This window comes from Chlamydotis macqueenii, chromosome 2 (genome assembly GCF_036417535.1).
Source record: "Chlamydotis macqueenii isolate bChlMac1 chromosome 2, bChlMac1.mat, whole genome shotgun sequence".
NCBI lineage: Eukaryota > Metazoa > Chordata > Aves > Otidiformes > Otididae > Chlamydotis > Chlamydotis macqueenii.
In genome coordinates, this window is record NC_141557.1 from 52,829,439 (window position 1) to 52,844,566 (window position 15,128).

At 40.1% G+C, this 15,128-nt stretch overlaps 1 protein-coding gene across 6 annotated transcripts in view; it reads left to right on the forward strand.

Moving 5' to 3' along the window:
* The window catches only part of PDE1C (phosphodiesterase 1C), a 215,521-nt gene that overhangs the window by 165,169 nt on the left and 35,224 nt on the right, over positions 1 to 15,128 (forward strand). For all 6 annotated transcript variants that reach the window (XM_086743003.1, XM_086743002.1, XM_086743004.1 and 3 more), the window contains 4 exons: positions 80 to 161; positions 5,402 to 5,522; positions 7,863 to 8,038; positions 13,018 to 13,314. In XM_086743003.1, the coding sequence (XP_086599129.1) occupies positions 80 to 161; positions 5,402 to 5,522; positions 7,863 to 8,038; positions 13,018 to 13,314 (676 nt within the window). The remainder of the gene's footprint in view (positions 1 to 79; positions 162 to 5,401; positions 5,523 to 7,862; positions 8,039 to 13,017; positions 13,315 to 15,128) is intronic.

Consider the following 15,128-nt stretch of genomic DNA (forward strand, 5'->3'; position numbering starts at 1 on the left):
TTTTACAGTCATGACCTGAGATATCAAAGTTCAATGTATCTTGTATTTTTCTAATTTCTTCTCAATTTTGTTTCTCCAGGGTGACAAAGAAGCAGAATTAGGGCTTCCCTTCTCGCCACTGTGTGATCGCAAGTCTACTATGGTTGCTCAGTCTCAAATAGGTATGTCCCTTCTGGTGTATGCAAAGTAGCATCATAAAAGCAAAGCTTACTCCTCCCTGTGAGGCTAAAATCATGGTGATCTCTTACCATTTGGAACTATGTTAAAGAGAGCAAATAAAGCAAAACGGTGTTATTTTCCCCAGATCAGCAATTCAAAGCTGAGGAGACATTAAATTGGTGGTGGTTTCCATGCAGTAATGAAGTTATCTCTAATGCATCTGCAGAAATTACTACAGTGCCTGCTTATGATACTACTCCATGGTTTTCTGAGTTGTGAAGATGAGGCGCACACAGCAACGTGTTGTGATATGACTATTATTGGTGGATGTGAAAATGTAATGTCTATCCTTTCCATGACCTGGGCAAAACCTATTGTGTGTTTTTTTCCACTTATTCTTCCCACTTTCCCTCCTACTGCTTCAGGCCAACCAATGTTTGGGTTTTTTTGCTGAAGCCAAGCAAATAGCAGCTCTTTTTCTGTTCCACCCATTCAGAAACAGAGATCGTTTTACAGACTCACCAATGGCACTTTCTCCACCTCTCCTCCAGTTACCAAGTGAAAAGGTAGGAGAGGGATGAGGCAGCAAGCCTGGTATTTGCTGAGAAGACAGGAGGGGCTAAGTGAAGTAAAACTGTTCAGGAGCTGGGAGCAGAAAAATACAACAGAAAAGGTGTATTTGTGGGTGTAAGTAGGAAGCAAATGAAGTAGAGAGAAGAATGTGATCTAGCCTCGCCTGGAGAATAGAGTGCCAAATGGAATAACGAAAGAAAGATAACACGGGCCCTAGAAATGAGGGAACTGAGACTAGAAGCAGAAAGAGAGAGAATGTGTTAAGGGAAAACAAACAAAAAATTTGAAGTATGACATTTCTGTCAAAGAACAAGACAAAGATATCCCTGAACCTAGGAAAGTTCAGATTCCTATCTGTGGCTAAGAGCTGTTTCTGTTCAAGATTACTTCATTGTTCATGTTAGGCAAGCCATTCTCCGAGGGACCTCGTTCCAGGTTTTTCTGGCTTTGGAAATTTAGATGGTTCAGCCAAGAATCTGAACTTGAAAAGCTCTATGCAAGCATGGCCTGGTTGCCAGACTCATAGCATTTACTCCTCTGCAGTGCCAACTCAGAAGAGTGGGAATGTGTGTAGAGCGCAGTGCAACTACAGAGGATGTTTGTGCTCTGCCAGCAGCTCGGTGGAGGGAAACAGCAGCAACCTTGACATGCTGCAATCTCAGCTAAAACCCATGTTGAGGACTCCTGGGCAGACTACACCTACTGCTGTGCTATGGGAGAAGATAAACTCTCTCTTTCTGACTGGTGTGGAGGGAAGAGCATATAGAGGCTTCTCTTTTACATTCCTTCTATCAGCTTTCAGATATGTCCCTCACTCCTTACAGGGCAGAGGAGCTGGGCTTCCCATGAGGTCCCTCTACATAGGGTTTTGTGGGTGCTTGGAAACTAGTTTTCCTTGTCCTCCTCTTTTGTGCTCCTTTGCTCAGGAAGGCCAGGAGAGCCAAGAGACTTCTGCACTGATGCCCCTTGAGTCAAGCCACTGCAAAATTAATGATGAATTAAACCATCACCAACACAATTCCACCTTATAAAAGAGGCATTCGTCAGTATGCAAAGGCAGCCTTATTTAGTTGTGTAGTATTTGTTATTACATTCAATTTGTGCAGTTTAGTAATCCATTGACATTAATAGGCTACTCTCTATAAATCTTGCCTTCTGACATTATAATTTTTTCATTTCTCAGTCTACTGCACATGTTGGCAGTGTCTTTCTGTAATGTCTCCTTTGTTAAATCAAAACTTCTTATATTTTCTGACCATCTGCTGAGGTAAGGCTTGCGAAGTTGTAGGTTAGATTCTCAGACAAATAATCTGTTCCCATTTATTTATTTACCTGATAAATAGCCTTAACAAATTGTTCCCTGCAATAGTAATTACTACATTTCTTTGCAAAAGTAAGTTCTTTTTGAATTCCAAATTGTGCTATTATCTGCAGCAAGCAGCCATCAGTTCCCACAAATAAAAAAACCTCTGTCCTTTGTGAAATAAAATTGTGCTTTTGGTTCTGTCAGGAACAGAGCCTAGAAATCCTTTTCTTAACTTGCTTGTTCTTAACAAGCTTAACTTGTTTTTAGTTGCTGGTTCACTGTTCTAAGGTCACTGCAGATGCAGCAACAGTGGGCAAGCATTTTTATTAACAAAAGATTTTTTCAAATGCAGACAGGTTTTGCAGTACAGACTTTTTCCACAGAAATGAAGCAATCCAACAGCAGAAACTTCCTCAAATATATCTTTTTCCTGTTGCTTCAGTTTGTGAAGAAATTGTTCAGCATCTAAATTGATAATTTAAAAAAAACCTGAATATCAAATAATGAACCTGTGTTTCAAAACCTATTAATATTAATGCTAATGACCAATTTATCATCCTTTTTCTCCTTCAATTGAATGAGTGTGCTAAATATTTCTGTACCACAGTGAAGTACAGAAATCAGGAGAGATTCATGTCCAGAAGCCAGGCTGCTTATCCGAATGGAGAGACAAACAAACTTCAAAGAAAACTAGGCCAAGACTTGTATTTCCCAAGAAGAGTATCAAGAGTCAAAGCTTCTCTGTCCATCTCAGACTGTAGGAAGCTTGTTTGATTGGAGATCAGCCTTTGTTTCGTTGTCCTCTTTTGCAGATGATAAATGTAGCAGCATCCTTTTATATTTGTTGTTTGACTGGCAAGAAAGAAAATATTGGCTTCAGAAAATATTGGATAAAGGCTGATGAGTGCATGCTGATGATTCTTTTTTCTTTTCTTTTTTTTTTTTTTTTTTTTTTGTAGTGTGCTTTAGGGAAACTATCCTCTAGCCGGTGTTTGCTGTGGTGACATTCTCAGGCAGAATGAATAAGCACTAGGCACATGCCTGGGATCCACCCTCAGCATGCGGTGTTAATTGGTAAAATCATCTTAGTCACTGGGGTACCTAAATATTTACCACACTCATTCTATTGAAGAAGAAAAAGGATGATAAAATGGTCGTTAGCATTAATAGGTTTTAAAACCCAGGTTCATTATTTGATATTCAAGGTTTTTAATTAGCAAACTAAATCACAATATTTAAATCATAATGTCTTTAGGTAAGAAGAGAGAGAACACTGTGGGGAGGGACGCACTTGGGAATGTGGTGTAAGTTATATAATTGTTAATAAAGTCCTAAGTTTTGTTTCTACAATAGCAGATTATGTTTATCAACTTCATCAGCTTTATTATAATCCCCATTTTAAGGTAACATAGTTGAATAACTTACTCATCTTACAGGGAATAGAGGAAAAAATACCACTTATCAAAGAAAAGGTCTCCTAGGTCTTTGAGTTTGTTTACCTCTGGTCCCTTGTGCCACCTCTTCTTGTCTTTGTTGATGAGATGCAAAACTTCTCCCAGGGAGAACTCGTTTCTTAGACATTTACAACTGGACCTTGTCTTTATCTGCAAATTTTGAGTATCTCAGGAAGTGGATCCCACCACCCCACTGCTGAAGTTAGTGACACAGTCGTGCATCTGATACCAGAGATTTGCATGTCTCAGGGTTGTTAGTGGTGATGGAGCAAATGGCAGTGGTGTTACTTGCCAAGCAGAAGTGACAAGGTGCATGACTTGGGTTTCTTTGGTCATTAAGAGGTAAAACTTTTTTGAGTGAAGGGGAATAGAAAGATTATATAGACAAGCAGATACACATGCATATATAAATCAAGTTCTCATTATCATCAGGATTCCTGTGGTACATTTAGCACTCTTCTCTGTCACTACAATTTCCAGTGTTTTAAAAAATTGTATGAAGTTTGCTAGGATTATCTGGGTTGTGATCTAGCACACAATTTCCTCTCATGGCTTTATACTGCATACATTTCTGATTAACTCCCTGTGAGGAAGAGAGTCCTTTTTTCCCTGAATTTGAATAGATAAGACTGTCTCAGTGTTATGGAGGCACAGGATCAAGATGTTCAGATAAGACTGAATGCGTATTTTCTCCAGATTTACAGAATGTTAGTATGAAATTCTGGGAACTTGCAAGTAACATTTTTAATTTGGCTAGGCATGAAAATACACTTAATTACCCATCCTTTTAGAAATTTAGCAAAAATCAAGGGGAGGGAAATGGAACTAGAAAGCTGGTCAACTGCTTTGCACTCAAGATGTGGATCAAAGCGTCTCTGAATTCAGATGCCTGGCCTATGTGGTCTCTTCTCCTTTTGTTATTCTGTTATCACCTGAAATCACCAGAGTTTGCCATAGAAACATAACATGACCCAGTCAGAGGATTTAGAATATTATAAATGTATAATTAATAACTGATAATTACAAAATCTTTAAAAATTGTAATGTTAGGGAAAGACCTGAATCCTGATGTACCTTAGGAGGTATTAAGGACATCATTAATTCTTGGCTACCTGCAGCACTAAGAAATTTACTAAGTGAAGTGCTAAAATACACGTAAGAAATAGCCCTTGTCTCAGGTAAGAATTTAGGGGAAGATGTAAGGTACTTTAAGTTCCTCACGCTCACATTTTTTCTGTGCAGCTTGGATTTTCCTTCATCTCTTGAGTTTATGGCCACAGGACTCGATCTGCCTTTCCCAGCATTCAGATCACAGTCTTATTCATCCATGCCAATCTGTATACTGAAGTAGAAATTATTTGGCCCTTTATTTTTTTCCTTTCCTTATATTAAAAAATGTGAGGGGAAATATCTAAGTCTCTTTTATTATCAAGAAAAGCATGCTAACTGAGCACTGAGGAGAGAATTTTCAGTGACCCACTGATAGGCTCTAAGGAGGTTTTCGTGTACTCCATACTAGCAAAGCTTACCAGTATTATTACTGTTACATTAATTTTCTGCTTTTAGAGAGTTCATATTTGAAATTGGGTTTTATCCAAATCCGCTAGGAATTTGGCTTAAATATCACACTCCTTGTATAAAACAAGTTGTGATGCATCTGTTTATCTTCTGATTTGCCACAGTTTCTTTCCAATGTTTAAGTAGGTACCTTTTATTGCATGCACTATTGCTCTTGGGTCAGGGATTAATGTATAACTCTGCTTTCCCTTTTTAGTATTTGCCTATCCCTCTTTCAAGGTATTATTTTTTTGCTCTGTCTTTTACAGTGCGGTTGTCTGTGATCACTGAAGCAGTGACTCCACATAAATCCTCCTCTTGCCTGCTTTACTCTCCTTGTGTTTCTGCTCAGGTTTCATTGATTTCATCGTGGAACCCACTTTTACTGTGCTGACTGACATGACCGAGAAGATTGTAACTCCACTCATTGATGAAGCTTCCCGCTCTGGCATGTCCGGGTTCAGGCGTTCCAGGTGAATAACCATGCACCCTCTTCCCCTTCACTCTGCACATGCTGCCATTGCACCCAACTACTCTGATTTCCCCTCCACAGCATATGTCTTCCATGTGACTTAGTGCCCCATAGCCACATTGCTGACACCACAGCTCACCTTGTGATGTGACATTGTTGCAGGGAAACTCCAGCCCATGGAATGGCAAAGAGGGAGGCTGGATGTTATCTACCTGGACTTCAGCAAAGCCTTTGATACCGTCGCCCACAGCATTCTCCTAGAGAAGCTGGCGGCTCATGGCTTGGACAGGTGTACCCTGTGATTGATTAAAAACTGGCCGGATGGCCAAACCCAGAGAGTTGTGAATGGAGTTAAATCCAGTTGGCGGCCAGTCACAAGCGATGCTCCTCAGGGCTCAATACTGGGCCCAATTCAGTTTAATATCTTTATCAACGATCTGGATGAGAGGATTGAGTGCTCCCTCAGTAAGTTTGCAGATGACGCCAAACTGAGTGGGAGTGTTGATCTTCTCGAGTGTAGGAAGCCTCTGAAGAGGGATCTGGACAGGCTGGATCAATGGGCCAAGGTGAACTGTATGAGGTTCAACAAGGCCAAGTGCTGGGTCCGGCACTTGGGTCACAGCAACCCCGTGCAACACTACAGGCTTGGGGAAGAGTGGCTGGAAAGCTGCTGGGCAGAAAGGGACCTTGGGGTGCTGGTTGACAGCCGGCTGAACGTGAGCCAGCAGTGTGCCCAGGTGGCCAAGAAGGCCAACAGCATCCTGGCTTGTATCAGAAACAGTGTGGCCAGCAGGAGTAGGGAAGTGACTGTGCCCCTGTACTCAGGCACTGGTGAGGCCACACCTCAAATGCTGTTTTGGGCCCCTCAGTACAAGAAGGACATTGAATTGCTGGAGCACATCCAGGGAAAGGCAACAAAGCTGGTGAGGGGTCTGGAGCCCGAGTCTTATGAGAAGCAGCTGAGGGAACTGGGATTGTTGAGTCTAGAGAAGAGGAGGCTGAGGGGAGACCTCATTGCTTCCTACAACTACCTGAAAGGAGGTTGTAGGAAGATGGGTGTTGGTCTCTTCTCCCAAATAACTAGTGACAGGACGAGAGGAAATGGCCTCAAGTTGTGTCAGGGGAGGTTTAGATTGGATATTAAGAAAAAATTGTTTGCTAAAAGAGTAGTCAAGCACTGGAACAGACTGCCAAAGGAAGTGGTGGAGTCACCATCCCTGGAGGCATTCAAACAAACTGTAGACACGGCACTTCAGGACATGATTTAGTGGACATGGTGGTGTTAGGTTGATGATTGGACTTGATGATCTTGGAGGTCTTTTCCAACCTTAAAGATTCTATGATTCTATGAACCTGAGCCATGCCTCCAAAGACAGTGAGCACAAATGGTTGTAGCCATGCAATCAGGGGAACTTTAGTGCTCTCTCAGTCACTAATGTCAAAGAGAAGGTAGAGGGAGTCATTGAGAGACACATATTTCTTCATGTCTAGAAGTATAAATGGGATTGAAATACAAAAGAGCACTGGGAAGTGTAAGCACACTTCTGTGACAGTATTTAGGGTTAAGCAAATGTATAAAGTACCACCAGAATTAACCAGAAGTTCAAGCATGAGGACTCTTGGCCCATTCAATCTACTCTTTTAGTATTTTTGTGGACAAGGCACGTCTTGAAATTCAAATGCCACATGAGTAGTGCTCCCTAGAGTAGTGTTACCAGGTCAGGATTCCCTCTCCCAAGTGAGTTCTTTACCCTTGGTCTGCTACACAAACAGCAAGCACTAGTATCTTTCTATGCCAGTTATCCCCCTGCCTTTATTAAAATGTGCACAATGAACTGTCCGTCCTTGAAAAACAAATGTAGGGTCTGTAACTGAAATGAGTGCCTGATTTCAGCTTCAGCTGAGGTTACTAAGCCCTGGACAGAGGTTGGCCTCCTGTCCTGTATCGAATGGCTCCAATTGATTAATTTTAGGAGGCTCCTCCCTTGACAAGTTTGATTTTTAGAATTATCTGACTCTCCAATGAATATCTAGGGAGTGAAGATGCACAACTTTTTGATAACACTTTGAGGACTTCTGTTTCTTAAGGACTATGGATACCAAAAAATAAACAGGGAAAAGTTGCCCTTTAATTCTAATACTGGCTCAGATTGTGCTATTTGCTTTAACATCAGTTGCCCTGAGGTGGGAGGGAGGGGGGATGAGGGATTCAAGCTTAGTTTTTGTTTTCCCTGATTGACTCTTTTAAGCTATCTAGACTTACAGTCATTGTTTCTTCTGAGCTGTGTTTGAGTGTACAGGATACTGATTCCTTCTGTGTTTTGTGGTCTTTTTGTTCCAGTCTGAACAGCATTAGTCCCTCCGAAGTTAAAAGATCAAGTGTCAAGAGCACTGGGTCCGAAGGAAGTGCCTCACTCAACTGCTCCATACTCACTGTGGACTTCAAGTGTTTTAAAGCCACCTGGACTGAGGTGGTGCAGCAGAACCGGGAAAAATGGAAAGCGCAAGCCACCAAAGGTAACAGCCAGGCTTCTTAGTGAAAGAATAAAAATTCTTTTGACCTCTTCTTCTACAAGCTCTTCTTCAATCAAATTATTCTCCAAGTAATCACTGTTAGTTTGAAAGAATCTGCTTTTCAAGGTCAACAACCTACACTGAGTTCAGAAAGATAGGAATATCATGACTCATCTGTGCCTTATACTCTTCTTGCGTAAGTGCATATAACGAAGAGGATGTGGGCAATAGGAGGGGAAAAAAATTATTGTAAGGGACATCCCCTAGTCATGAATCAGACTCCAGGTGGGTGCAGAAATAGCTGGAACAGCATTTGTAGAGATAGGTTATCAGTTGTTCACTGTTAAGCTTGAAAGTTATTGAGTTCAGGGGAGAAGGATAGGATATTCTGGATTCACAGCTGGTTTCATATTTCTAGTGATAGCTTGGATAGTGAATTAGGAACTATGCTGCAAGTGGTCATGATGTCATCAATCTGGGAGGGACTGCAAGTATTTCAGAAGAATGTGAGGGCTGTGTTGGTTGCAAGTTGACCAGGTTTCAATATTGTCATGCTATTGAAAAAAAAAAACCAACAAAAAAACTCCTCCACCATTCCCCCACCAAAGAACCCCCCCCCCCCCCCCCCCAAAAAAAAGATCTTGCTTCTAAGATCCCTCTGGCATTCTTCCCATCTTTCCAGCAGTATCAAGGCCCCTACAGGAGTGCTGGGTCCAGTTTTGGCCACTGCAGTTCAGGAGACAGTTACAGACAATAGAGAATACAGCAATGCAAATTATAACTGTTGTTTATAGCTGAAAGCAGTTTTCTGAAGACTAATGAAGCTGCAAAATAAGGGAAATGTTTTTTAATTAAAATACCCTAGGTTGTTAAGAACAGAAAAAATTGGCAGGTGATTATATAATAGGTTAGACATTGGCAAATCTCTGTTTTTGGAGATCTTCTGGAACTAATGAGAGTCATCTGTTGAGAATGACTTAGGTATAACTGCTCCTTGCCTCCAGGGGCTGGATGGTTGCCCAAGGTATTCTTGAGCCCTGGGTGATTTAGACCAGCTTTGGAACCAAAAATGAGGAATATATCACTGATTAATTTTTTTTCTTCATGAATCTGTTTGTGATACAATTTGTTTTCTGAGCTGAATGCTTGTTACTCAAACCTTTATTTAATGAAGTTGTTGTATTTCATGTAAATGGAAAGACTTTGATTTTAATGTATTATGTGGCCTTGGCTTTAGGGCTGATGGAAGATTTGGTGTAGTTCTCGTATTTGCCAGATTCTTGCTCTCCAACTGAAAAGCCTGTCTAAAGGTGCAGGAATGATCATATGATTATTCAAATTAAATTTTCCTTTGTGATCAAAACTTGCCATTCAGGAAAAGTCTTTCTAGGCATTCCATGAAAATGAAAACGAAAACATAATTCAAAATCTGCTTATTTGCCAGGGGCTTTTTTAAGCTTTTTATTTTTTTAATTGGTATTTACTATTTCACGGTTCTTTGTGGACAAAACAAATTAAAGCAAACTGAACAAGCAAAGCGTTTAACATGATCAGTGTCTCACAGATAGGGTATTGAGTGAATGAAGCCAGTACAGTTAACTAGTTTTAAGGATTTCATTTCAACATGCACCATACGTATTTGCTTGTCTACTAAGGATCTACTTGATAAAAATCCTGTATGCAAGAGAGACCTGTGGGGAAATAAATAAAACATAACTTACATTTAACCTAAAACAAATATATGGAGTAGATCATAATAGATTCTGGCTATTTAACTTTTAAATGTGCTTTGTACCCACTTGCCGTGACTGCTTTGCATAAAGACATTTTTCGAAATGTGCACATGTAAATGTCAACTTTTGATTCAAGTGGATGTGCACACATTGCTTAACTGATCCTGCTACTGGTAATATGTATTGATGCAGTATTTCATATCCATTCTTTACAGAATATCCTGACAATAAGTGTTTCGTTATTAATACTTTAGCTGGAGAGGAAAATGTTTTATTTTCAGTTGCCTCATTAAAAAATCCTTCTAGCAGCTCCTGAGGGTAGTCTATGAAAGAGTGAGTTGATTGCTTGAAAGCAGTGAGCTCACCAGTCTGCATTATTAGACATGGGAGACCTTGAGTAGGTGATTTTGTCTTTACCTTTCTGACAACCTTTAGCCCTGAATAGTTGATTTACTTTATGTTTTTGCCAAATTTCATTGCCAATAACTTGGATCAGGGCCTAGTTTGTGGGTCAAAGATTCAAAAAGCAGTTGCAGCTTCTGTTCCTCTGAATTCATTGACTTTTACATAATCTCTGTGTTTCTTGGTCCATTCAGCAGTACAAGCATGCATATTTTTTTTATCCTGAAAGATTTATACAAATGTATGGTGTAGCATACCTTTGTATGGTGTGGGAACTAAGGAACTGTTCTTGGACTCTGGAGCCCTCAAAACCTTGCCTCAGCTGCTGTCTTGCTCCTGACTTGTGGTGAATCTCTGCACCCCCCTCCATCTGCCTTGTCTGTCTTGGCCATATGCAGCAGGGCCTGCCGCACAGCAGGAGTTTAAATTGCCAACCTCCCCCCACCCCCATCAAACTGGTGTCTTGCAATGCATCAAGATGCTCTCCCAATAAAAATAAGAATTACTAAGATAAGACAGATAAAGCATTTAACTGTTGATTGACAACAAACAGCAACTGAAGATCAGAAGGGAAGGAAACCTATCTATTAGTAGTATTACTATTATTATTATAATATTATTCTTATTATTAGTAGAATACTGTATTCCCTTTGGTAATGACATTGTCCCTAGAAGCATCAGTGAGCTCTTTTTATCCTGAGTGTAGTATTTACAGAAAATTTCTCAGACTGTGTGGGCCAACTGGGTTTATTACTGATCTCTTTTTGCTTAAAGGATCATCATTAAATTATCTACAAATTAAAAAAAAATGAATAAACAAACACCCTGAAGTGCAAAGCACCATTTAGATATTTTCTGACACTAGTTTTGACAAGAGGCATTTGTCCAACAGTGCTGTAGCAAGCCTCAGTCTCCTGAGCCAAATTTCTCTCCTGTGGTTCAGGTGCAAAATGCAGCATTTTTCCTTGGATCCCCAAATGAGTGGAATCCATCTGCACACTGTGAGACTTCAGGGAAAGTATCAACATGCATAGCTGAGCTGTCTATGGGAGCTACCATGGATTTCAGGAATGATTAATAAAGTGAGGGAGGCTCATATCTAATTTAATTATATTTTTGTGTGAGCCATAATTCATTAATTTAAAAATTAATTAACTTCAGTTAGCTGCTGGCAAGGAAATACAGATCGGCATTTCTTACAAAGACAGCTTTCTCCCTTTCTTTCTTGTATCCCATTGTTACATTTTTCTCAAAACTGGTTCTGAATCACTCTTAAGAAGTATTTGACAAGATGTATAGAAATTATTTTGTAATTTTTACTCACTGGCAAAGACACTGCTTCTGTAAAGAAGAAAATATCATCTCTGTAGATGTCAAGAATACTTCCATAGGACCAAGGTAGACTTTATTCTTTTGTAGGATCTGCTTCTCTACTCATCAGCTTACACAGTCTCTCAGAAAACGGGAGATACATCTGTGATTCCTATCAAAATTAAAGTGCGCATGATAGGGTAATGAGTGGGCCGGGATATTGCCCCTGTACTCAAGATTTCCCCCAGAAAATCTCGAATACAGGTATAGAGTGGTCACATCTGAATGTGTAGACTCAGTATGGATATAGATATGCTCTACATAAGCTTGCAGGTTTCAAATTGAGTGTGTGCTGAGCTACTCAGCTGCTTTTGCATATTAAGCCTCTATTGATCATCGAAAAGTGGGAGAAAATTATGAAGTCTCTGCCCAGAGTCTGTGCACACCCCGACATGTTTATTAGCTTGAGGGCTCTGCTGAGGGACAGTGGTTGTGTCCTGCTTTCTAGTGACGCATGAAGCCCCACAGAGCCTTTGCAGCTGGGTCTGTGGGGCTGTGCTGTATCTGATATTGGCTAGTAACGTAGAGGTCTCAACACCTGGAGTCAAAGTAATTTATATGTTATAAGTAAATGTTGCATCAGGACTAAGGTTTGGATAAGAACAAGAGCAGTATCTTGAATGGAGGAAGTTGACTTCTTTGTTAATTTGTTGGTTTTTTTTTTTCTGAATGAGAGTGTTTTGAGATGCTGCTGTTGTTTAACACTCACTTTTGAATTTATACCTTTGTATGTTTGTGATTGACTGTAAGACTTTTCAGAATGGAAGAGCAAGTACTAGTAGCAATATATTAGTCTACCAAGAAAGGACAGAGCCATAAAGAAGGGAGAACAGTAAGTGGAAGGGCAGAGATTAGAAAGCTGGCATTGGAAGCAACCTGGAACAAGAGTGGAAAAAAAAAAGTAGATATCAAAGAACCAAGACTCTTGATGTGCTTAGAGTGGTATGGTATGGTATGGCATGGCATGGCATGGCATGGCATGGCATGGCATGGCATGGCATGGCATGGCATGGCATGGTATGGTATGGCATGGCATGGTATGGTATGGCATGGTATGGTATGGTATGGTATGGTATGGTGAGATAAACTGAATGTCATTTGACTGATTATTGTGCGTCAGAAATGAAACTAACCTTGGCACCCCTAGAGCCTTCAATAGCTACTGTATCTTTCTAATTTGCATTTTAAGAATTTTGAGGAACAACCTTTTCAAAAGTGAACTTTATATGGTAAGAAGAGGACTTGCACATAATATACATTTAGGCCAACATGGGATGTTTTTTTCAGAATACTTTCTTAAATATTCTGTGCTCTTTTTCCCTTGTCAAGTCAATTCCTATGTTTATCTAAGTAAAAGCTGTTTGCATCTAAAAAGCTGAAGTAGATTTAGATGTGTGAGTTGTATTGTTCTTGTCAAATTGACTGATAATCGTGATTTCTTTCTTTGTTCTGCTTCTCTCTTTGCTGAGGATGCAGAAGAAAAAGCTAAGAAAGAAGCAGAGGAAAATGCTCATGAGGGAACAGATGAAAAGCAAACAGATGAAAAGGATGAGAAGCCAGCTGAAGATGCCACAGCAGCAAAGACGGATAACAGCAAAGAACCAAATCCAGGGGAAAACAAAAGCCCAGATTCCAATAAGAATCATGTAAATGGGACTCGACAAACTAGGGTGAACAAACATGAAACCTCTCAAGGGAAAAATGCACCTAGGACAGATAAGGGAACAGACTCTCATCACACAGTGGGAGAAGAGAAACAGCGTGTCCAGAATGGTGAGTTCTCTCCTTCCACTGAAATGTAAATACAGCCCTAAAACCACTGTCTCGCCTCAGAGATGGTGGAACCTGATTGCCTGAAAGAGGATGTCCTTGGCCCAGAGCCTCTTGCTGGACCTTGGCATAGTCACTTGTGTATGGAAATTGGAAACTGTAAATTAACTTCCAAGTAGTGTTCGTCCATAAAAGATGGGGTTCGTCATACTTGCTTGGGCACTTTTGGAGGAAAGGAAAAAAATTACTTTTCTAATGGATGTGAAACAGCCTGTTACGATAGACAGGCTGAAAAGCTGAAACAAATATACTTGCTTCAGTGAAAATGGCTTCACTGCTTGGGTAACTGACAGAGGAGAAGCCAAAGTTGACTTATTAACTTCTTTAAAGGCCAATTAAAAGTGTCTTTGAACTGAGTCTCAGATACAAATATGTTTTGGGATAGATAATTTTTCTCCGTCTCTGTTTTTAAGAGTTATCTTATTTATGCTTCCTTTGCTCAGTTTTTTTTTTTTTTTATTAGAGCAGTCACAAGCCTCTTTGTGTAGATATTTTTTGTGTCAGAAATTTTATTCCGGTGTTTTAACTTGATATAGAACGGAGTTAAAATAAGAATCACATTTTGCACCCCAAAAAAGCTGGAAAAAATGTTTGAAAATTGCATTAAACATTTTCTAAAAAATTATTACACGCATGAGAACAGATCAGTTGTCCCTTGGTCGTTTCACTGTCCTTTCCTCCCCAGCTGCTCCTCCCTGAAGCTGTTATCAAAAATTGCAGTACAGACACATATGACTTGTCATAAACTTGGCTAGTATCAGCCAGTCCAAAACCAGCAAAACTCTCAGAGTTGGAAGCATCCTCTTCAAAAAAGCCTGAGTGAGCAGGGCTTTGGAAGTTCCAAGCTCAGGCAGTGAGTTTCAATGGCAGCAGAGGCAGAAATTCTGTTTAAAACATTCCTGATATGATTCTCATGTATTTCACTTGGCTACTGGCCTTCCCCAGTGATCCCTTAATCATTAGGGGTTTTTTTTTAGATTTGGACTGACTGTGGGGATCCAAGCTGTCATGCTCTGTTACATATGGGATTTGTCTTCGGACAGTGTTATACGGGTGAATAGGAACGGGCCCCCAAGGAGACAAAAAGGTTGGGAACATATGAAATCCCAGTTAGACTGCGTCAGACTTTTCTTCTGAAATCCATTGTTTTACATGCTTCTAACAATACAGGGGTTAAATGCGCTCTAGTGATTTTGACAGTACCTTTTTCTGCAATGGCTGTCTGCTCCACGTGTCAAAAATGCATTGAAAGGAGTTATAATGATTTCTGAAAATTAGTGTCTTCCTCAGGAAAATAAATTCTCTCCTCAATTTGAGGCAAATGGCCTTTATAAGGTACAATCACTGCAGAGTCTTTAGAAACTGATGAAATCCTAGCATTCATATCTCTGGGTTCAGCGCAGCTTCCTTTATACCTATATGTTAAAATCTCATCTTAAACTATTTGCCGTATTATTTCTCTGCCTCTGTAATCCTGTTCAAAAAGATCATTATGATAATTGTTCTGCTCTGCTGCTGACAAGTATGGCAGAGTAGATATTACAATACTCAAAATTCCCCTATTCATAATAAGTTATATTCATTGAAAGTTCAGAAATTGTGTTGCCAGATGAGTCTGAAGTCTCTCTCAGTCACTCACTGCCCGGATGCTTTCTCAGAGAGGTCAAACTGTGAAATAAGGTATGTGTGTGTGTTCATCATCTTTTTCTGTACACACTTAGGGTCAAGTAAGTTCTTTATGCAATGGTCAAATAAAG